The following is a 23315-nucleotide window of genomic DNA, read 5'->3' as shown; positions in this document are numbered from 1 at the left end:
TTCTTACAAGGTCCACTTGTTGCGGTTCAATTTCATTTAAGTTTTTCAGGTTCACATTTATTGTTCCCATGCCAATTCAAAATAGATTTGCAATTTTCTTAAATGAATGAGAGTCAAATGAAACACGGCAATTACTTATTCTTCATCGTTGAAGACCCCTATTGCATGCAACACAATAAATGTCCTCTGGCGGGAGCCCTCTCACATTTTGTGTACAAGTCAAAGGTCTATTAAAAACAATATGAGCAGCGAAAACAAAGCAGCACCAAACATAACCTTATAGCTGGGCACAATTTCCCTTCTGTTGTATTACAATGTGCTACATTACACGTTGGAGCAAACCAAGCAAATGTCCTAAAGGCATCCGTAGCTTTGCTAAGTGGTGAATAGTGGTTTGTATCAATCTGTACATTCTTTGCCTTAAATAAATATTGAATAGTTCATTCTTTACTGGAAAAATACTTGAACTACCCTTTCATGTCTGTGTATTACATCTTAAATCTATGTGTGACTGACTAGGCACTTTGGAATGTGTGTATGAGAGTCAGTTTGGCCTAAATGTACAGAGGAGTGTTTTAGCAGAATTGGATGGGTGGTCAAGAGCATCCCTGCACAACACTCCACACTGCTGGGGTTCGGGTTAGAGTTGGGGGGTACACCCATTTTCAGAAACACATGCACTCATGGCACCATAGGACGCTTTGGATAAATGTGTTTGCAAAAGGGCACATGTAAGTCTCTACGGTCTATCAGTAGAGAAAACACATCTCAGGCCTGTTTAGAAGGGGAAAGCCTGTGGGGAGGTAACTTGGTCTGGGCCTGCCTGCACTGGCATCAGTTCTGAGGAGAAAAAAATCAACTGGTAACATTGTAGATATTATAAAAATTTCCACTGTTATTCCCACATCTTACAAAGTACATGTTCACACTTGTACCATGTAAGACCATGCCACAGGCAAGTTGTATTTTTATTATTATTATCATTAATCAGTACTGATCCTAGAACTGTTATGCTGCTACTACTACCAATAATAATAATAATGGTGTATTGTTTTTTTGGCAATTCAAAGGATACCATTTCCTGACCACTTCACATTTTAGCATTGCACTGAAGATGGTACAAAGTTTTATTTTCAGAAATACTGTGACTGAACTGAACTCTTAGCTCCTGACACATCTTTATGCCTAACAAAGAGTAGTGCGAGTAGGAGTCTCCATAGGATAATGTAGGTCCTCGGGATACGGGATAGTCTACAGGTTTGGGCTCCAGTGCCTTTTGTTGAAAAGGTCATTACAATATCACTTTGTAAAACAAAGAAAGAAACGGAGAAAGAAAACGGAGACACTAAACCCAGCTATTTACAAGGTAAAGATCCATGAGCTGTTCTCGTTTCATATACATGTTGACATACTCCGTACTTGTGGCTGATTGTAGAAAATATATCGAGTTTTAGATGGAACATTGAAACAGTTAGCGTTTGTACAAGCAAGGCGAGGGTCTGCTCGCTATTTAACTTTAAACTATTATCACGTCAGATCCAGTCAGACAAACCTGTATGGCACTTAGAAACTTAGAAACACACTTTTTCTTCACACCAAAAGACGGACACAACATCCACATATGAAACGCTTCTCATTCCACTTAGACTCCACTGCTATTTTTTTTCCCTTTCAAATGTTCAATACCGTCAAATCATGAAAAATACTGCTATGTTCTTGCTGATACTGCATCAACATTGATCACAATTGAATGGATGGCACTGGAATAACATAAAATAAAATTGTTGTGATAGAGGTTTGTTGTATCTTCTTCACATTCTCTTTGGAGAGACAGTGCAGACATTAAGTTCTCTCGGACAGCTTAGCGGTAGGCTTAATCGTAATGAAACTCAATGGACACACACACACACACACACACACACACACACACACACACACACACACACACACACACACACACACACACACACACACACACAGTGCATGGATAATTTTGATGAGTCACACAGCCAACAAAATCAGAAAAAAGAGGACCATCTATGCTGCTCTCATGCATCAACCCTCTTCAATGAATTTTTCAAAATTTGCCGACGGCCAAACAAGAAAATATAAGACAGTGGGCCTTTGGTCTGCTCTGATTGGTCTAGATGGACATTGGGCGGCACCTTGAAGTAGAATCTGACCAATGAGATGCTCAGGTGGGGAGGCTGAGGTTGGCGTTCTCCGCCTGCGGGCTGGACATGCGTATCTGGGAACTACTCTTGCTGAGGATGGATAGTTGGGTTCCCCCGTTCACTCCGCTGCTGGCCAGCGAAGGGTGCCTCTGTTGCTTCAGGTCCACAGCAAAGTACCGGTTCACCGTCCAGCTGCGCCATTTCCTCTTGATCTCTGACTGCACCTTCAGGGAGAAACTTCACAAGGTCATTTTTAATGTACTTTAGGCTGTACCAGCTCCACAGAAAGGTACAGTACACATCACTCCTGTGCTAGTATCAATAAATATATCTGCTAACACTACAGCAGGAATGTAGTAGTCCATTCTAAAGTTAGATAAGGAGGGTGCTTTGTAAATTACAAGAAGCATTACAAGAATTTCAGCCATTGGTCCACATCAATATTGAAGTTGTTGATCTTTTATATATATATATATATATATGTATGTATATACACTACCGTTCAAAAGTTTGGGATCACCCAAACAATTTTGTGTTTTCCATGAAAAGTCACACTTATTCACCACCATATGTTGTGAAATGAATAGAAAATAGAGTCAAGACATTGACAAGGTTAGAAATAATGATTTGTATTTGAAATAAGATTTTTTTTACATCAAACTTTGCTTTCGTCAAAGAATCCTCCATTTGCAGCAATTACAGCATTGCAGACCTTTGGCATTCTAGCTGTTAATTTGTTGAGGTAATCTGGAGAAATTGCACCCCACGCTTCCAGAAGCAGCTCCCACAAGTTGGATTGGTTGGATGGGCACTTCTTTGAGCAGATTGAGTTTCTGGAGCATCACATTTGTGGGGTCAATTAAACGCTCAAAATGGCCAGAAAAAGAGAACTTTCATCTGAAACTCGACAGTCTATTCTTGTTCTTAGAAATGAAGGCTATTCCATGCGAGAAATTGCTAAGAAATTGAAGATTTCCTACACCGGTGTGTACTACTCCTTTCAGAGGACAGCACAAACAGGCTCTAACAGGTACTATTTAATGAAGATGCCAGTTGGGGACCTGTGAGGCGTCTGTTTCTCAAACTAGAGACTCTAATGTACTTATCTTCTTGCTCAGTTGTGCAACGCGGCCTCCCACTTCTTTTTCTACTCTGGTTAGAGCCTGTTTGTGCTGTCCTCTGAAGGGAGTAGTACACACCGGTGTAGGAAATCTTCAATTTCTTAGCAATTTCTCGCATGGAATAGCCTTCATTTCTAAGAACAAGAATAGACTGTCGAGTTTCAGATGAAAGTTCTCTTTTTCTGGCCATTTTGAGCGTTTAATTGACCCCACAAATGTGATGCTCCAGAAACTCAATCTGCTCAAAGAAGTGCCCATCCAACCAATCCAACTTGTGGGAGCTGCTTCTGGAAGCGTGGGGTGCAATTTCTCCAGATTACCTCAACAAATTAACAGCTAGAATGCCAAAGGTCTGCAATGCTGTAATTGCTGCAAATGGAGGATTCTTTGACGAAAGCAAAGTTTGATGTAAAAAAAATCTTATTTCAAATACAAATCATTATTTCTAACCTTGTCAATGTCTTGACTCTATTTTCTATTCATTTCACAACATATGGTGGTGAATAAGTGTGACTTTTCATGGAAAACACAAAATTGTTTGGGTGATCCCAAACTTTTGAACGGTAGTGTATATATATATATATATATTATAATTATATATTATCAAAATATATTTTATTATCAATAATAATAATATATAATTATAATATGTAATTATTATTTTATATAATAACTGCTGGGATAGGCTCCAGTATCCCTGCGACCCTGACAGCAGGATAAGTGGTTTGGAAAATTATATATATATATAATGTTGAATTGAGTTGTTGTGGATGAAATGCAAAGGGAATAACTATATGTAGGAAGCGTACCTCTCCATTGAGGAAACAGTACAGGACAGCAACTACAAACCCCTGCAGAGAGGAATGAAGGTTAAAAAAATTAGAGAGAAATTTACTGAGGAACACCTGGTGGAGGAAAAAACAGCTGTTCTCATCTCGAAAAAAAAGTCATCTTTATTGCTAAAAGGCACAATGCTGTGGCCAACACGGAATAAAAGTCGGCATCGGTATGACTGAACAGGCGGTTTCTGCTTGTAAGTCCGTAATAAATCATTCAGGGGACACTGAACATAAAAGAAAGCATTACAAACAGGTACAAACCGTAAAGAGACTGGAACTAGGATTTGTTTCCTGCTTGCAAAACAACAGAAGCTTCTGAATCCTTTTTGTTTGGTCAGAAAGCAAACTCACTTTCTCTCTGTGGGTCAAAGTGGCCTGATCTGGGATTCACAATACGTGTCACTCATGTACAGCAGGGCCTGTTCACATCTCCATCCCATTCACTGCAAACGACGCCTACATTATCCTGCCTACTGACTGTTTTAAGATGGAAGCTGCTAAATCGTACCTGGAAGGATCCAAGCCCCAGCTCAAACACCAGCCTCTCTCTCTTGCTGACATCCTCGGGCGAGAAGGCGAACACGGTGTAGTGAATACCAAACAGAGGAATGAGCAGGAGGGTCGAGCGTGCCAGACGCCTACACAGCACACAATCACATGTAGTCAAATCTCAAGCATTGTCTTGGGCAACACTACACTGTTTGTAAGGACCTCGCTATTTAGTCCATGTATGGACTAAATAAATATACACAAATCATACTCATTCTATGTGAACATCACTGTGTAGTGACATGAGATGACAGCATCAAGCTATTGGCGTGAGGGTATTGTGAAATTTCTCACTGATTGTTGTTACTTGGCCATTTAAAAAAAAAGGTTTTCATGTTTGGCTAAGTGACAAGTCAAAAATTGCTATGTCTTCATCTCAGCAAGTTGTAAATTTGCCTGTCGCTCAAGGTTCAAGTTAGGTGCGAGTCTTTTGTGCTTTTTCCTTTAGAAAATTGTTTCAACAGTTTAGTTCTGCTTGCGGGGTTTTCACTATGTGTCCTACTTACACAGTCAGACAAGCTCATGGATACCTTTTTTATATCTGATGGTCAGTTTGAGGTTAGCTTTATGTTCCCTCAGCCCTGTGGGTTAGCCATGGGTTAGGTTAAGGTAAGTGTTGGGTTAAGGTTAGGTTAAGGTAAGTGTTGGATTAAGGTTAGGTTAAGGTAAGATTTGGGTTAAGGCTAGGTTAAGGTAGTGCTGGGTTATGGTTAGGTTAAGGTAAGTGTTGGGTTAAAGTAGCATTGGGTTAAGGTTAGGTTAAGGTAAGCATTGGCTTAAGACTAGGTTAAGGTAGTGTTGGGTTAAGGTTAGGGTAAGGTAAGTGTTGGGTTAAGGTTAGGTTAAAGTAGCATTGGGTTAAGGTTAGGTTAAGGTAAGTGTTGGATTAAGGCTAGGTTAAGGTAAGTCTTGGGTTAAGGTTGGATTAAGGTAAGCGTTGGGTTATGGTTAAGTTAAAGAAACATTGGGTTAAGGTTAGGTTAAGGTAGTGTTGGGTAAGGTTAGGTTAAAGTAGCATTGGGTTAAGGTTAGGTTAAGGTAAGCATTGGGTTAAGGCTAGGTTAAGGTAGTGTTGGGTTAAGGTTAGGTTATGGTAAGTGTTGGGTTAAGGTTAGGTTAAAGTAGCATTGGGTTAAGGTTAGGTTAAGGTAAGTGTTGGATTAAGGCTAGGTTAAGGTAGTTTTGGGTTAAGGTTAGGTTAAGGTAAGTGTTGGGTTAAGGTTAGGTTAAACTAGTGTTGGGTTAAGGTTAGGTTAAGGTAAGGTAAGTGTTGGGTTAGGGCTAGGTTAAACTAGTGTTGGGTTAAGGTTAGGTTAAGGTAAGTGTTGGGTTAAGGTTAGGTTAAAGTAGCATTGGGTTAAGGTTAGGTTAAGGTAAGTGTTGGATTAAGGCTAGGTTAAGGTAGTGTTGGGTTAAGGCTAGGTTAAGGTAAGTGTTGGGTTAAGGTTGGATTAAGGTAAGCGTTGGGTTATGGTTAAGTTAAAGAAGCATTGGGTTAAGGTTAGGTTAAGGTAGTGTTGGGTTAAGGTTAGGTTAAAGTAGCATTGGGTTAAGGTAAGCATTGGGTTAAGGCTAGGTTAAGGTAGTGTTGGGTTAAGGTTAGGTTATGGTAAGTGTTGGGTTAAGGTTAGGTTAAAGTAGCATTGGGTTAAGGTTAGGTTAAGGTAAGTGTTGGATTAAGGCTAGGTTAAGGTAGTGTTGGGTTAAGGTTAGGTTAAGGTAAGTGTTGGGTTAAGGTTAGGTTAAACTAGTGTTGGGTTAAGGTTAGGTTAAGGTAAGGTAAGTGTTGGGTTAGGGCTAGGTTAAACTAGTGTTGGGTTAAGGTTAGGTTAAGGTAAGTGTTGGGTTAAGGCTAGGTTAAACTAGAGTTGGGTTAAGGTAGGTTAGGTTAGGTTTAGGTTAATTCAGTGAGATAGGGCTGAGGGAACATAGACACAGTTTAGCCTAGCTTAGCTCCATTGCTGGATGTCTAAGGGATCATTAGCAGCTCCTCTCAGAAGACGAGAAACACAAATTTTCTTAACCATGTTTTCACAAGTACATGCAAAATCCTGAAAATGAGATTGCATTTGCTCTCAGCAAGACTTGGAAGCTAAATAAAACACAACGCGAGTCTAGCCAGGATGAGGAAGTGTTTGGGGAGTTTGATGTAATCTCGTTTCTTTTTTTAAATAAAAGAAAAAAATTGGCAACTTCATAAACACGTAAATTTCAACATTTACTTTTGGAAAACCTGCCGTCCATCTTTTGGTGAAGCTTGAAGGTTCATTTCCCTTCTTTTGAGAGGAGCTGCTAAAGATCCTGGTAGACGTCAAGCGATAGAGCCAAGCTTGGCAAAGCTCATCATTCGATGTCCCTTCAAACTGCACACACAGACATACAAACAGGTATCTACTAGTTGGCCTGACTATGAAAGTAGGACACGAAAAACACCTGAAGCAGACATATCCCTTTAACTTCTAAAGTTGAAAATATGACGAGTCCTGACACCTGGTAGGTAGACAGGCCTTGAAGACAGAACCACTGAGGTGCTCTGGTTTATCCTGGAGGTCACATAGAGTTGCATTTGTGTGTTTATCTTTCCAGATTGTGTCATGCCGTGGGGAAAGACAGTGTCTCATTCACACTGAAGATGATAAAATAAAGTCGTGGTAGACGCCCGCTGTAAAACAATAGGCTCCAGAAGTACAGTCCGGGGACCACCAGGGTTCCTCCATAAGAAGACGTGAAGTAACACATGTAAAATATTGTTAATTTGATATCAGATGCAACCTTTCTACTTCTAACTGCCCACTGACATTTACAGTATGGTAGAGACTGAATTAAAATCTAATTCTATACTTTGGTCGAAAGAAGGGTCCCGGATAATGTTTTTCAGATTGGGGGGCCTAGAGGATGGAGAATATGTGCAGGTTGTAGACTCGAGAAGTTTTAAGTGGCCCTGGAGTTAATGCATACTGTACACATGCGGGTAAACACACGTGGAAACAAGTGTACACACAAACATGCATGTGCATACAAAAACACTCAAATACTACACATACACAGCCTCTCTCTCTCTCTCTCTCTCTCTCTCTCACTCTCTCTCTCTCTCTCTCTCTCTCTCTCTCTCTCTCACACACACACACACACACACACACACACACACACACACACACACACACACACACAAACACACACACTTACAGCGTGATGGTGGATAACTCTGACATCCTGCACGAATGCTGAACAGCCTGTGTGGGCTCACTGAAGCATTTCTGAGCACAGCTGCTACACAGCACAAAGACAACACAACAGTACAACAAAGACACCATCTTTAGGGACAAAGACACACACACACACACACGGTCGCACGCGCAAACGTTTGGTCATACTCGCTCGCACGCACAGGTGTATGCAACAGATGAGAACGGCACTCTCTGGCAAGTCTCAGAGGACGCCACTCTTAGCGGTGCAGAAAAAGTCTGGAGTTTGTGGAAAACTAGATAGATGCAAATCTCAGAGAGACCGGAGCTCACTGCGTTGCGTGCACAGCAAGCGTATTTGGTAAACGAGTATGGAACGAGAGAAGACACCCTGCGCTTTGTACGGACGGCAGAATGAACACAAGAAAGCCTGTCGTGACATCAGTGCTATAGGAACGCCGAGCTTGCGTCATCGCTGAAGTTCCCACAGACGAGGCAAAAAAAAACAACAAGTTATTGCTGCTCTCATGGCTTGTACAGATGGTTGTGTGTCGGCTACTGTACGAGAAGTTTTCTTCAAACTAGGCGTTAAACATAAGCTGCTGCAAACATGCAGTACATTGCATAATATGGGATATGGAATGCAAAGATGCGTGTATATATGTACGAAAAAAATGAAACAAAGCAGAAAAATAAGAGAAAAACTTGCAGCTATCTTAGCAGCTATCGGTGTAGCCACCAGTTGTTCATGGTCTTGCTGTTTGGTCTTTTGAGCGGACAGCTTGCTTGGTTGAAAGTACCTGTCGCATGACAATGAACAAACAAGTACAAGGTACAATATCTATGAAGATGAAGCGGGTTTTAAACGTGTTGCCGCGTACCAGATAAAACCATCGTGGCCATTCAACGAAGGTTGAATCAGTTCACCTGGATACAATGTTTACTGACGGAATCCGTCAGTAAACATTGTATCCAGGTGAACTGACTCAACCTTCTTTGATTTTCTTACCCGGATTAATGAGCATGCATCAAGGCACGGTGACTATTATACTTCTATTTCCAGAGTTTTTAAGCGTGTTAAAATGTCTTGATGCATGCTCAAATAATCCACGTGTAGAAATCTCAGAAAGTTGAATCGGTTCATCCGGACACGTCTATTGGGAGGAAACGTTTCATCGCTCATCTAAGTGACGTCTTCAGTCTCAGCTGGCTGCAGGTATCCATCTGTGTCGGAGGTGGCTAACTGTGTACCATGGAGGGCCGTGAGTATGCAGGTTTTCACTCCAGCCGGACTCCATCCCTGAACCGAGGGGGGGGGGGGGCTAAGAGTACATCTGTCACCATCTTACAATGCTGTGATTGCAACTATTCCCCAATCCTCTGTGAATAGTACACATGGCCACTGAAACGCTAGTTAAGGGTGACGGCAATTTGCTTATGAAACCCATCGTTGGTTTCGGTCGTTGTGTCACTGTATTGTTTATTAGGGTGGTGATACCTGCAGTCAGCTGAGACTGATGAAACGTTTCTCCCAATAAACGTTATGTCCAGATGAACTGAGTGTTAAAGATTGTCACAGAGAGGAACCTCGGCTTCAGTGAAGGTGATTATGCTTCGAATGAACCATTAACTTACAGGTAAATACTGGATTCGTTTCCTCCAATATCGGGAGACTGCAGCTTCTGGACCAGGATAATGATAATCCCGATGAATAGCACGAAATTGATCTGCAAGCAGGAAAACAACACAAATAATGGACATTTTGAAGTGTCGGCGTGCAGGGAAACACGTCGATAAGCGATCTGCTGGGCCCGTTATCGATCACAAGCTAGTCAGGGGAGGGCTGGCAAAGCGCATGTAATCATGAACAGATTACAGAGGCGATAGATTGCTGAGACACAGAACGAATGAGTCATGGTGTCTGCTGTACCATTATGGAGGCCACCACCGGTCCCTTGATCACCCACCAGAGGGCGGTGTTCTCATTCGTATCCCAGCAGCTGGAGGAGAGGGGGAGAGGAGGTATTTTGTTTATCATCATATCCAAGCTACGCTACTGCGGGTCCACACCGCAAACCATACTTTATTTCATGCTGTGAATCAACAGGTTCCTTTCTATCCCCCATAGGAAACATAACCGTCAAGTAAACAGATCCATCGAGGGTCTCACAAAATTAAGAGTCATTTCCACTCCCTGCACATGCAAATAACTTCCAACATCTTTTACCAAGCCTACACAACTCATTTTGATGGCTAAATTCTGCAAAGAAGTACGGGTGATGTGCATGCATGGACACTTATTTTTGCACACTGGATTTTTCTTTTAACTTTTAAGGTTTGATTCCCTGCACCACAAAGAATATTTCTTTTTGCTTACCATATATTACACACTGTATGTTTTCCCTAGATTATTCTGCTTCTACACAATGATAATCAACAGATACAGATAATCAACGAAATGTCTTTTTTTTGCCTTCTGGGGTTTAAATTTACATCATGGAAAGGACATTTGGATTTACCCTGTGTCATCAAAATGGAGCCTCAGAGCTGCCCAGACAGTCACACAAATAGTGGGAGTGCCTGAAAAAACAGTAGCTATTATTAAAACACACAACAATAAATGGCCAAGAAGTCCACACGTCAATTATGTAAATATAGAATAAACACCAGCATAATAGCCTCTTGGTTGCCAAAAACACTGTAGCTAATTCATACATTGAAACATTATTATGTCCATGATACGATAACTATTGCACAATGTAATTGCTATCTCTGAGATCATAACCAGAGGTGAAAAAACTCCCTTTATATTCTACTCAAGCAAGAATAAGTAAGTGCACTGTACTTCATAAGCAGGTTCGAACTGAGAGTTGTTCAGATTTCAAGAAACCTCCTTACCTCTCCATTAAATTAACCCAGTACTTATTTTGAAATGGTCTCTTTATTTGTTTTTTATTTATTTATTGGATTTCTTCCCCCTTTTTCTCCCCATTTGTATCCGGCTCATTACACCACTCTTCCGAGCTGTCCCAGTTGCTGCACCACCCCCTCTGCTGAGCCAGGGAAGGCTGCAGACTACCACATGCCTCCTCCGATACACATGGAGTCACCAGCCGCTTCTTTTCACCTGACAGTGAGGAGTTTCACCAGGGAGAATGACTGGATTAACCCACCAGGGGGCCCCGGGGCATGCACATCCATTGCCCCCTCCCCCCACCGTCAAATAGGCTACGCAAACAATACTAAATATCGTTAAATGTAAAACTAATGCAAATACCCAACACAGTAGTCGACGCTATGCCAATCTGCATGGGATTCGGATGGCGACTACAAAGTACAACACAATTTTGAATCACAAAACAAACAGAGACGAGAATGGCAGCTCACAGCATCAATAGAGACTTTGTAGCTTAGGGCCCCCGCATCAATAGAGACTTTGTAGCTTGGACCCCGCATCAGTAGAATCTGTAGCTTGGGGCCCCCACACAATAGAGACTTTGTAGCTTGGGGCCCTGCATCAGTAGAGACTGTACCTTGGGGCCCTGGCATCAATACAGACTTTGTAGCTTGGGGCCCTGCATCAGTAGAGACTGTACCTTGGGGCCCTGGCATCAATACAGACTTTGTAGCTTGGGGCCCTGCATCAGTAGAGACTGTACCTTGGGGCCCCGGCATCAATACAGACTTTGTAGCTTGGGGCCCTGCATCAGTAGAGACTGTACCTTGGGGCCCCGGCATCAATACAGACTTTGTAGCTTGGGAACCTGCATCAGTAGAGACTGTACCTTGGGGCCCTCGCATCAATACAGACTTTGTAGCTTGGGGCCCTGCATCAGTAGCGGCTGTAGCTTGTGGCCCCCGCATCAATATAGAGTAGTTTGGGCCCTGAATCGCGACGCAGGGTTGAAACAAACGTCCCTTGTAGGGTATGATTGGGGATCCTTACTATATGCGAACACAATACCCTTGACCTTTTGGAGCCCCTCGTGGTCCGGGGCCCCCAGGGCACTCGCCCGGCATGCCCTGTCCATAATCCAATCATGTGTGGGAGGATCACGCTATTTCCCCCAGTTCCCCATCCCCCCTGAACAGGTGCCCCGACCGACCAGAGGAGGCGCTAGTGCAGTGAGCAGGACACATACCCACATCCGGCTTTCCACCCGCAGACACGGCCAATTGTGTCTGTAGGGACGCCCGACCAAGCCGGAGGTAACACGGGGATTCGAACCGGCGATCCCCATGTCGGTAGGCAACGGAATAGACCGCCACGCCACCCTGACGCCCGAAATGGTCCCTTTAATTAACGTGATGAGTCTGTCAACAGTGAGAGGTAGCAGAGCAGAACGCATGTTCAAATGAAAACACAAGATCTGGTTTACTCTCCTTACCCGTTTGGAAATACAAATGGGCAAGTAGGACTTAGATATGCAAGTAGAAGTAGAAACTGTAGAGGGACGTTTAGGCTAAAAACTGATTAAGTACGACTGAAGAAGTTGTAAAATCTTATTTTTCACCCCTGGTGATGATAAATTACCATGGTTTACCTACCCCAGCCGACAATTGTGTACCAGTAAAAGTAGCGTCTCTCGGGGAAGAAGGTCTCCACCAGCAGGGTGAAGAGATACAGGCCCTCGATGAACAGCCAGAAGTAGTTGGACATGACACAGTAGTGGAAGAACACCATCACTGTTTTACATGCCACCTGGGTACGGACCACACGCCATTAGTTCCATAAACTCATCGCCGTTTTGGTTATGTAATGACTCCGATAAGTCTGGAAAATGTTGTTCTCTATTCTTTTCCTACTTAGGAATTTGCTCCATCTGCACAAAATAAGAACACGTGCATTGTACTCCAGTGTGCGCAAACGATACAGAGCCGTTACTTGTAAATTCTGGATTTTAAAGGCGAGTCCTGCGGTCAAAAGCGGGGGGGGGGGGGGGACAGCCATGCTTCCAATAAAAAAATCACTGTGTAACCGGAGATAGCGGTGGAGTGTGTTGGGGATGGGTAGCCTGCTGCAATAACAGATCCAGCCTTTTAAAAAAAAGCACATGTGAAACAAATATTACACCAAGATCTGGATTAAAAAGTTGTATCGCCAACAGCGACATGCGGGGAAGATAATCTAATGACATCTTGTTAAAGGGGAGTCCGTATTCTCAACGGGGTCGGCCAATTATGCAACATGTCCGATCCCCGGTACACCGAGGCCATTAAGATGACCCGTGATTGCCATGGCAACCGGAGGGAGGTCGGAGGGTCTAAAAAAGGGGGCAGAGTAACTATTGATATGCTAATGCTCCACTAATAGAAGATTTCCACTGGCCTCGGCAGAGCCATCACCGTAGCTAATTAGGTTTATTTATCATGAACGCTCACCGACAACGAGGAGTGAACTGCTGTCGGACAAGGCCTCAGAAGCTTGTTTTGCATTTGTAATTACACAGCATTAGTCATCTAAATGCTTATTTGGCTTTCGTTAAATCTACATTTGATTGAAGCTCCTTTTAAGGGGTATATCAAGTGGTTTGGAGCGGAGGAGAGGAGGGTCGACCCGTCTCAGTCTCTCAGTATACACAGATGAGCCAAATCATTATGACCACCTGCCTAATACGCTGTTGGTCCTACGTGTGCCGCCAAAACAGCGCCGACCCACCAATGAATGGACTCCACAAGACCCATTAAGGTGTCCTGTTGTATCTGGCACCAAGACATTAGCAGCAGATCCTTCCAGACCTGTAAGTTGCGAGGTGGAGCCGCCGTGGATTGGACTCGTCTCTGCGGCGCATCCCACAGATGCTCAATCGGATTGAGATCTGGAGAATTTGGCGGCCAGTGCAACACCTTAAACGTGTCTGTCAGACTAGCAGACTAGCTTGGTCTAGTCAGAAAGGCACGAACTGAGGATGCATCTTGGATGAGAGGCGAAATGTCTTCACGGATATATACCAAGTCCAGCTGCACTTGATTCAACTCCTTTGGAACACCTTAAACACTTCATCATGTTCCTCGAACCATTCCCGAACAATGTGTGTAGTGTGGCAGTGCCATGAAGGGGGTGTACCTGGTCTGTAGGCCAAATTGCTGTCCACTTGAATGGCCGGGCCCAAGGTTTCCCAGCAGAACATTGCCCAGTACATCACACTCCCTCCACCGGCCTGTCATCTTCACATAGTGCATACAGGTGACATCTATTCCCTAAGACAAATAGTCTACATGTACACGGCCATCCATGTGATCTGAAAGAAAATGGGACTCATCGGACCAGGTGACCTTCTTCCACTGCTCCAAGATCCAGTTCTGATGCTTGCGTGCCCATTATAGGTCCTTCGATGGTGAACCGGGGTCATCATGGGCACTTTGACTGGTCTGTGGCTATGCAGCCCCATATGCAGCAAGGTGCGATGCACTGTGTGTTGTGATGCATTTTCAGATTCCTCCCATAACCATCATTAAAATGTTCTATGACTGGTGCCACAGTAGACTGTCTGTCGGTTTTGGACCAGACGGGATAGCCTTCGTTGCCCTCACCCATCGATGAGCCTTAGGTGCCCAACACCCTGTCCCCGGTTCGTGGTTTGTCCTTCCTCAGACCACTGTCGGTAGGTACTCACCGCTGCTGACCGGGAGCACCCCACAAGCCTTGCTGTTTCAGAGCTGCTTTGACCCAATCATCTGGCCATAAAGATTTGGCCCTTGTCAAAATTGCTCAGGTCTTTACGCCTGCCCACCTCTCCTGCATCCAACATGACTACGAGAACTGATTGTTCGCTTACCATCTAATCTACCCAGACCTTGACATGTGTCCTTGTTCGGAGATGCTCGTTATTCGGTTCACCTGTGAGTGGTCATAATGTTTTGACTCATCAGTGGGTACGTCTAGACCACGTATGCAATAAGCAGGCTCAGCGTCCTGGTGCATGTATGTGTTCCTGGATCACATTTCGGATGGTTAGGCTTTTGAATTAATGTACTGTCTGAAACCAGTTGCAACACATAGGATGCTGTTCATATAAAAAAGCCATTTCTGCTACTAACTGTGTGCACAAAGCAGTGGTCACTGTCCTCCTCCGCGTAGAGCACTCCATCCTTGATGAAGACCGAGATGGCTCTCAGGATGAAGGACACAAACAGGTTCATGTGGATGAAGTTCCTGGTGCAGTGGAGCTTCCTGGAGAAAGGGGGCACAAGGAAGGGGAAGTCAATACACATTACTGCGCCGCAAGCAAAAAAGAAGAAAAAAATCAATCTTTACAAGCTGATCAATTTTGTAAACATTCTTATATTCCTTTTTTTCAGATCAAATTGAATGCCAGTGAGTTATTAAAATTTAGAAAAAGCGATTTTACTTGTTACAAAAGTTTTCAAACGGTATTTCTTCATGATGATATCTTACGTAATGCCAAACCGATCACTCCAGTTCACTGTATTGTCACTTGCGTCATGTGAATGTAGACAACAAATGAACTGAAATCAGTGAAACACACAGTGGGACCCTACAATTTCAGGTCTGGGAAAGCTGGCTTCAGGGCCTCGGTTGGGCGGCGCTCACCTGAACCTACACAGAATGACCATGGCGGTGGTGAGAGAAACCAGAGAGGTGCTGTAGCCCACCGTGTACAGGGCCTTGACCGACGCGTAGTACATGTCCTGAAGTTGGAAAAGAGAGAGGCCTTCATCACACGCGGTATGAGAAGCAATTGAAGGTCACTGAAAAATGCCAAATGGGAAAACGAGGCCCTACGGGTTTGGTGGTGTTGTCGTCAAAGAGGCAGACATCCACGTAGTGAGGGAAGGGCTCCGACCAGCCCTCCTCGGTACAGTTGCGACTGACTCTGCCCATCTCTGAAAGCAACAGAAACAGCTGTGATTTATCGTCCTTCGCCAGCGTCAGATGAACCGAATTGAATTTGACAGAGCAAAAATGAACTCAGCCGAGATAAACTGGGGTGGAATTGCTGTCGACTGTAGACGACTAGAACAAATTTGTGTTAATGATTTGAAATAATCAGAAGTGAAAGTAAACAGGAACGCCGAATATCTGGCGGTGCTCACCGTCCTCGGGGCCCATGAAGTCATGGAAGAGTTCGGGACAATTGACCACGACGACTTCGCCGATGCCGGCGGCCTGCCAGCACGTCAGGTTATCCCACATCCACGGACACCCTGAGAGGAAGAGGAAACCAGTTACTGGAGAGCACATGGCCGCTGTATGGAAACATGTTAAACTGCAGTGACTCCTTTAGTGCTCCTAAACTGGGCCGAATGAAGTTGTGCCATGCTGTAATGAGCTCAGCTGAGTTGAGCTGAACATAACCCAGTTTGGATGATTTGGAGGGAGTTGAATGAAAATTGATTTGGACTGAATCGAATTCAACTGAACTGAATCGAACTGAAATGAATTGAGTTGAACTGAACTGAACGGAATTGAACTGAACTGAATTGAACTAAATTGAATTGAAATGAATTGGGTTGAACTGAACTGAATTGAATTGAACCGAACTGAACTGATCTGAGCTAAAATGAATTAAATTTCATCTTTACGCATGCTCAATAATCCAGGTAAGGAAATCACAAAAAGGTGAGTCAGTTCATCTGGAACGTCTGAACGTTGTGATGAACTGATTCACCTTTCTGTGATGAAGTGAATTTCATACAGTGATATAGCCTTTTTTTCAGTTATTAAAAACTTTAGTGTTTTTTTTAATTAAATAATCTAAACTTACTCTGACAACAGTACTATTTAGGTTAAACTTGCCATTTGATATTTTCCAATTTACTACTTATCATAAGTAGTAAATTCGAAAATATCAAATATCAAAAATAACAGGATAACTGTTTCAGAAGACAGTCACTCATGTATTGCGAATAGTGACGAGTGACTTTGGGTTACTGTTGTTTTTTTTTTTCCTTGCAAAATATGAAGTTGTGGGTCTTGTTGGAATGAACCACAGCAGGGGTGCAAACACCATTGTGTATTTTGCAGGAACTATTGGGTGAACTGAGGATAGACAGTTTCATTTCAAAAATGCAAATTTCAAAAATTATTAAATTCATCCAGCTGTCCCCCTCAGCTGAGACACTGAAACATGCCGCTGCGCTCACAGCGCTTCCTCTTGGCCGTCGGTTCATCCTTCCAGAAGCCATCTTGTGCCACATAATTGGCCCCAAGTAATGGCTTTTGTTAAGCACAGCGGCTACTCTCCGAAGTACTGTTTGTGGTTAGCAGTGATCAATAGCTAGTCTTTGCAAGACTCCTCTGTGGCCACAGAAGAGTCTATTATTGAGCATGTTGTCAATGATTTTTTTTTCTGAACAACCACTGTTTATCCTCCTTGTGACACATCACATCAATTTATCGCTGTTCTCGGTTCATCCCCAGGCGAAGCAAAATGACAATTCCTTAAATGGTTTAATGTGGTGATAAGTGTTAGGTGAAATGGTAATGCAGTGTTAGTGAATTGGTGTGTAAACTTACATTGTTTTCATATATTCCCCCCCACCCTTTTTCTCCCCAGGTATACCCGGCCAATTACCCCCACTCTTCCAAGCCACCCCGGTTGCTGCTCCACCCCCTCTGCCGATCCGGGGAGGGCTGCAGACTACCACATGACTCCTCCGAGACATGTGGAGTCGCCAGCCGCTTCTTTTCACCTGACAGTAAGGAGTTTCGCCAGGGGGACGTAGCACGTGGGAGGATCCTGCTATCCCCCCAAGTCCCCCTCCCTCCCAAACAGGCACCCCGACCGACCAGAGGAGTCGCTAGTGCAACAACCAGGACACATACCCACATGCAGCTTCCCACCTGCAGACACGGCCAATTGTGCCTGTAGGGCACACAGGAAAGCACTGGAGTGAGGCTCCGAAGCAAGATTTTAGTCGAAGGGCTTTAGTGATGACGGCACAGAGTTGGCTGGGAGGGCTGATGACCCGGTGGGCAGATTGCTTTCAGAAGTGGCTGAAATAATAGCTGCAAATACTTTTTTTCCAGTTTGTAGTAGTCTGCCTTTGTGCCACATAGATAGACAAAGTCAGAGTCAATTTTAGACTACGTTTGACAGGACCGAGCTGGGATTCGGACCGAGTTGTTTACTGCAGCCGACACTATCTGAGCTGTCCTGCTATCTGCCCTTTGCTACTGCAAGAAGATTAAAATAATAAAACAGAGAATAAGCTCTACTTACTCTGCACCTGATGTCTGATTCAGTGGTCTGCTGTGGTTTATGTCCTCCTCTATATATCTGCCTGACCATCGCCAATCTCTGAACCTTTATTTTCATCCCTACCCCGACTTCCAGTTTGCATTGTCTTGGGTTTTTTCTTTTTTTTCATTGTCCCCCCATCTCTCCCTTAATCTCCAGTGTCATTCCCCCCTCCTCCCTCTGTCTGTCTAGGTTTTATTGTGCAGTTTTATGGTACTGCTGCAGAGGCAGGTAGCAGTCAGTTAGCCGATGATGTTGTGCGCATGCATTTGTGTGTGTGTGTGAGTGTGTGTGTGTGTGTGTTTAAGAGAGTGCATACTTGTGCATTATAGGTGATTGCACATACAAAAAATACACACACACACACACACACACACACACACACACACACACACACACACACACACACACACACACACACACACACACACACATTACAGGGGGTTCATGGGCAGTGTGCTCGTGTGCTGCATGTGTGATTGGAGACCCTCCTTCAGTCGATGTCATCTCTAATCTGTTTTGGTGCTGTCTGGCGAGCCGGCCATGAAGCCAATTACCTTCGAAAGGGCAAATAGGAGCCGCATGAGCCACGCAGAGGCACAGGGGTAGCTGGATTAATAAAGCCCTGTGTCCGCATTGCTTGTCATTGCACAAACATCTTGAAATATACTGAATGTGCAGCGTGTGCAGACAGGCAGGCTAATACACAGAACACCTCCGAATATGACAGGGGGACATGCCTGTGCAATACGTTGAAACACAAATATGTGTGCGCGTGGACACAGATCTCAGACGTGCCTGATACCATCAGAAGAGTACATTCATTTCCGTCAAAAGTTGCCAACACACACACACACACACGCACACACACACACACTGCAAATATAGAAAGTCCTTTTTAATGAAATTGGATAAGCTGCAGATAGTGGACTTACTGTGAAACGTTCATATCAGAAAGCAGCCACAGCTGAATACTGACCAGAAATGTCGAACTGACCCTTTACAACATGGCAGCACCCCCAGAAAGAGACTGGCATTGTTTATGAAATATTTGACATAGTGAGTTGGTGATGTCTCTGTAACCACATGTGGGTTTCATTACAACACGACCGCGTCCTATTCTGTCCTCTTTCTCAATTTGTTTCTTCCCAGCTGTCTAATCTTACTAAATCAAGAATACTAAATGTGAATGAAATCCCTTTATCTTTCGGAGTTAAGAAAAACAACTGAACCAAAACTGAAACCATGGCCTCCTGGCCTCCTGGAAACATCTGGAGCAGAATCAAAACCATCGGGAACATGTTCTTCTAGTCAATACTGATCCTGTAAGAGTTGGTGTTGGCTTTGAGAGACAAGCAAGAAAAGGAACTTTTTTTACTGCTGTATTGATACCCGAGGGGAAATTCTTCCTCTGCATTTAACCCATCCTAGCTGTGTAGCTAGGAGCAGTGGGCAGCTGCAGCACCCAGGGACCGACTCCAGTTCTTCTTTCATTTGCATTGCTCAGGGGCACAGACAGGAAGGAGTATTAACCCTAACATGCATGTCTTTTTGATGGTGGGGGGAAACCGGAGCACCTGGGAGAACATGTAAACTCCACACAGAGGACAACCTGGGATGACCCCCCCCCCAAGGTTGGACAACCCTGGGGTTCGAACCCAGGATCTTACTGTGAGGCGACAGCGCTAACCACTGCGCCACCATGCCGCCCAACTTCTAAACTTCTAAATTAAACGAGTTTCCAAGGCAGATGACTTGGTAGAGGAGGGTAAACTCTGCTATGGATTGGGTCCATTCGCTGTGTTTTGACCACCCACAATGCCTTCAACCGTCAGCACAGACGCTATTTTACACCCAGGAAATGACACACTGTTCAAATAGTGGTCGAGGTGTGAGTGAAATATTTATAGTTGGACCAAAACCACGGGTAACCCTTGTTTTCACAGGTTAAATCAAATATTTAATGGAAGACATTTTGGTTGGCTCTGGGTTATTTAGTAGAGAGCTTAAAGTGTTCAGTGTTTGGCTGAGCTGCAGACTGATATAAATGTCCATATTCCAGAGAGAGAAACGATAAAGTGTCTCTGTAGAAGTGGATCTGTGTAAATCCCCGAAAATCCCCCTTCTGCATATGATGGAAATACCTGCAGCGTAAGGCCGGATGCTGTGTTACAAATTTTACTTTGATATGTGTAAATGAGCAGGTCACATGACTCATGTCCAAATATTTCCGAACTGTTGCCAAAATCCTTTCACTTTCTCTTTTAAGGGAGAAAATCAGTTTTTCCTCTTTTCATACATTCAGTGTTTCCATCGCTCTGCCCTATTCCTCTTCTCTAATCTGTCTCTCCTCCTCCCTCTCTACTCGCCGGTCACATTTTTTTGCAGAGCGGGCGTTTTTATTTCTCCTACGGTGATCCTCAGTCAGCAGGAACACAGGAACCGTTTACAGGGACGGAGAAGATGAGGATCAGCTGAAGGGGCAGTCAAGGCCAGTGTGAGCCGATAATAGAATAAAATCATTAAAAAAAAAAGTCACGCAGGACGTAAAGGTCTTGTGCTTTACATTTTAATAGAGAATAACTGTTCCAAAGGCTCTGACAAAGATAGATGCCATCCCTTTTAACCCCTTGCTGTGTGTGTGTCTTCACAGTTTGACCTTCAGGTTCTGCGTGTGACTCGCCCTTTTATCAGCTTACACTTGGATAGGTAACTGCAGCCCATTTGCATATTATGCTCCATTTCCTGGCCCCAAATATTACATAATTATCATCAAGTGACTTCGATAGAGACTATAGAGTAGCATGACATTATGAAAAATACTGATTGTTCTCATGTATAGAGTCAATCCTTGTGTACTTAACTGAAGATTGTTGTGTTGTAGTGTTGTTATTCTATGTTAAATATACTGAGAGCCACAAACTGGAGTCAAATGTCATGTGTGTGCAAACCTACATGGCCAATGAACCTGATTCTGATTCTGATTCTGGTTTCGATCCTGATTCTGATTCAATCCTGATTCTGATTTTGATTCTGATCCTGATCCTGATATCTGGTGTATATCTTGGAATGATTGGAGAGAACTCACATAGCATTAATACTTCATATTAATTATAAATCCTGTCATATTAACTGTTGTATGAGTGTGACTGGATCCCCGTGTTAACAATTAGCTACAGTCATCATTTATACTACATCTGTAATTATATAATGTTTCAATATTTAGATTACATTTTTTTTTCAATGATGTCTTTGATTATACTTTCTTTTCTTTTTTTTTAACCTTTTACCACACTGAGTAAAGAGGAAACGGAACAGAGATGTGGTTCGAAGTCTGGATGTGATGGGGGGGAAAAAAACAAAACTGAAAGGCAGCATTCACTTCCAAAGAGCTGTACATCGGTGTGACCGTCTCTTTATTCTCTGACAAGGACACGTGCATCTCTGCAGCAGACCAAACCAGCCCAGTGCTTCCATCTATCAAACAAACCGCTTCCCTTTTCCAATTACAAAAGGACCAACTAACCAGTGCAACAACACATACATGGTAACGCTTTAAATTACAGGCCATTCGTTACCCCGACATATCTGAGCAACTTCAGATTACGACACGTGTACATAATTCAACCATGCTGAGTGGTTATGGTGATGGTCATATATGAGTCAAATAGAGACTTGAACGTGGTGCTACCTTCACTATGCCAGGACATTCAATATTCACTTTATATTCAAGTTCAGGAATAAGGAACAGGAATCAGGGACACTATTTATCATTTCACTTCATGTACTTACAGGAAATTAAATGAAATATAATTTCTCCCCGCTCACACCAGTGCAACACTAAAAAAACCCATATCCAAAAAACTACAAGAACACATATATCCAAACTAAGAACACACACACACACACACACACACACACACACACACACACACACACACATATATATATATATATATATATATATATATTTAGCTTTGTTAAAAGAAACACTCAATGGTAGGGATAGTGCTCAACAAATAAGGAGCGAAATAATCTAGTGATGATTGCTTGTAGCATGAAACAGGCTTGTACTGTCTCATAGAAAATTTACTTGACTAACTGGAATATATATACTATACGTATACGTGTGTGTGTGTGTGTGTGTGTGTGTATAGCGTTTTTTTCTGAAACCGTCAATGTTGTTGTAAGTGCTCAACTAATGAGGAGCGGAATATCAACATGGATACAGGAAAAAATATATACAAGGACTTCCTTGTATATATATATATATATAGGACCTCCTTGTGTGTGTGTGTGTGTGTGTGTGTGTATATACATATACAAGGAGGTCCTTGTATAACTTAAGTGAGAGCTGTGTCCGAATTCTCAGCACAAAGTCAAACACGTCTCCGGTGGGTGTTGGATTCTGCCAAGGTTGTCCCTTGTCTCCTTGTCCCCTTCTCTTTGTGATATTCATGGACAGGATCTCAAGGCGCAGCCAAAGTGAGGAGTGTGTCTGTTTTGGGAACCTCAGAATTGCATTTCTGCTCTTCGCAGATGATGTGGTTTGTTGGATAATCAGAACGCGACCTCCAGCCTGCACTGGGGTGGTTTGCAGCTGTGTGAAATGGACGGGATGAGATTCAGCACAGAAAATGGTGGATTGCTCTCTCCAGGTTGGGGATGAGTTGTTGCCTCTAGTGAAGGAGTTCAATTATCTTGGGGTCTTGTTCATGAGTGAGAGTAGGATGGAGCGGGAGATTGACAGGTGGATTGGTGCAGCATCAACAGTAATGCAGACGTTGTACCGGACCGTTGTGGTGAAGAGGGAGCTGAGCCGGGAGGCAAAGCTCTCACTTTACCAGTCAATCTTTGTTTCAATCCTCACCTATGGTCATGAGCTTTGGGTAGTGACCGAAAGTGTGAGATCGCGGATACAAGCGGCTGAAATGAGTTTCCTCCATAGGGTGTCTGGGCTCAGCCTTAGAGATAGGGTGAGGAGCTCGGACATCCGGGGGGAGCTTGGAGTACAGCCACTGCTCCTTCACATCGAAAGGAGCCAGTTGAGATGGTTCGGTCATCTGATTATAATGCCACCTGGGCACCTTCCTTTGGAGGTTTACTGGGCACGGCCAACTGGGAGGAGACCCCGGGGTAGACTCACAACTCACAACTCACTGGTGGGACCACATGTCCAATCTGGCCTGGGAACATCTTGGGATCCCCCCAGGAGGATCTGGAGGGCTTTGCTGTGGAGATG

The 23315-nt window shown here is 43.7% G+C and overlaps 1 protein-coding gene across 1 annotated transcript in view; it reads right to left on the bottom strand.

Annotated features, from left to right (window-relative positions):
- Positions 1 to 2039: 2039 nt before the first annotated feature.
- Positions 2040 to 23315, bottom strand: part of LOC130123610 (pituitary adenylate cyclase-activating polypeptide type I receptor-like) — a 24101-nt gene continuing 2825 nt past the window's right edge. The window contains exons 2-13 of the mRNA XM_056292832.1: positions 15927 to 16037; positions 15616 to 15716; positions 15424 to 15521; positions 14910 to 15042; positions 12417 to 12570; positions 10388 to 10448; positions 9799 to 9868; positions 9504 to 9595; positions 7870 to 7953; positions 4643 to 4772; positions 4105 to 4146; positions 2040 to 2411 (exon numbers count right to left, since the gene is read on the bottom strand). Coding sequence (XP_056148807.1) covers positions 2256 to 2411; positions 4105 to 4146; positions 4643 to 4772; positions 7870 to 7953; positions 9504 to 9595; positions 9799 to 9868; positions 10388 to 10448; positions 12417 to 12570; positions 14910 to 15042; positions 15424 to 15521; positions 15616 to 15716; positions 15927 to 16037 — 1232 coding nt within the window. The 3' untranslated portion in view covers positions 2040 to 2255. The remainder of the gene's footprint in view (positions 2412 to 4104; positions 4147 to 4642; positions 4773 to 7869; positions 7954 to 9503; positions 9596 to 9798; positions 9869 to 10387; positions 10449 to 12416; positions 12571 to 14909; positions 15043 to 15423; positions 15522 to 15615; positions 15717 to 15926; positions 16038 to 23315) is intronic.

This window comes from Lampris incognitus, chromosome 14, assembly GCF_029633865.1.
Source record: "Lampris incognitus isolate fLamInc1 chromosome 14, fLamInc1.hap2, whole genome shotgun sequence".
Taxonomy (NCBI): Eukaryota; Metazoa; Chordata; class Actinopteri; order Lampriformes; family Lampridae; genus Lampris; species Lampris incognitus.
This window is presented reverse-complemented; position numbering and strand designations above follow the sequence as displayed.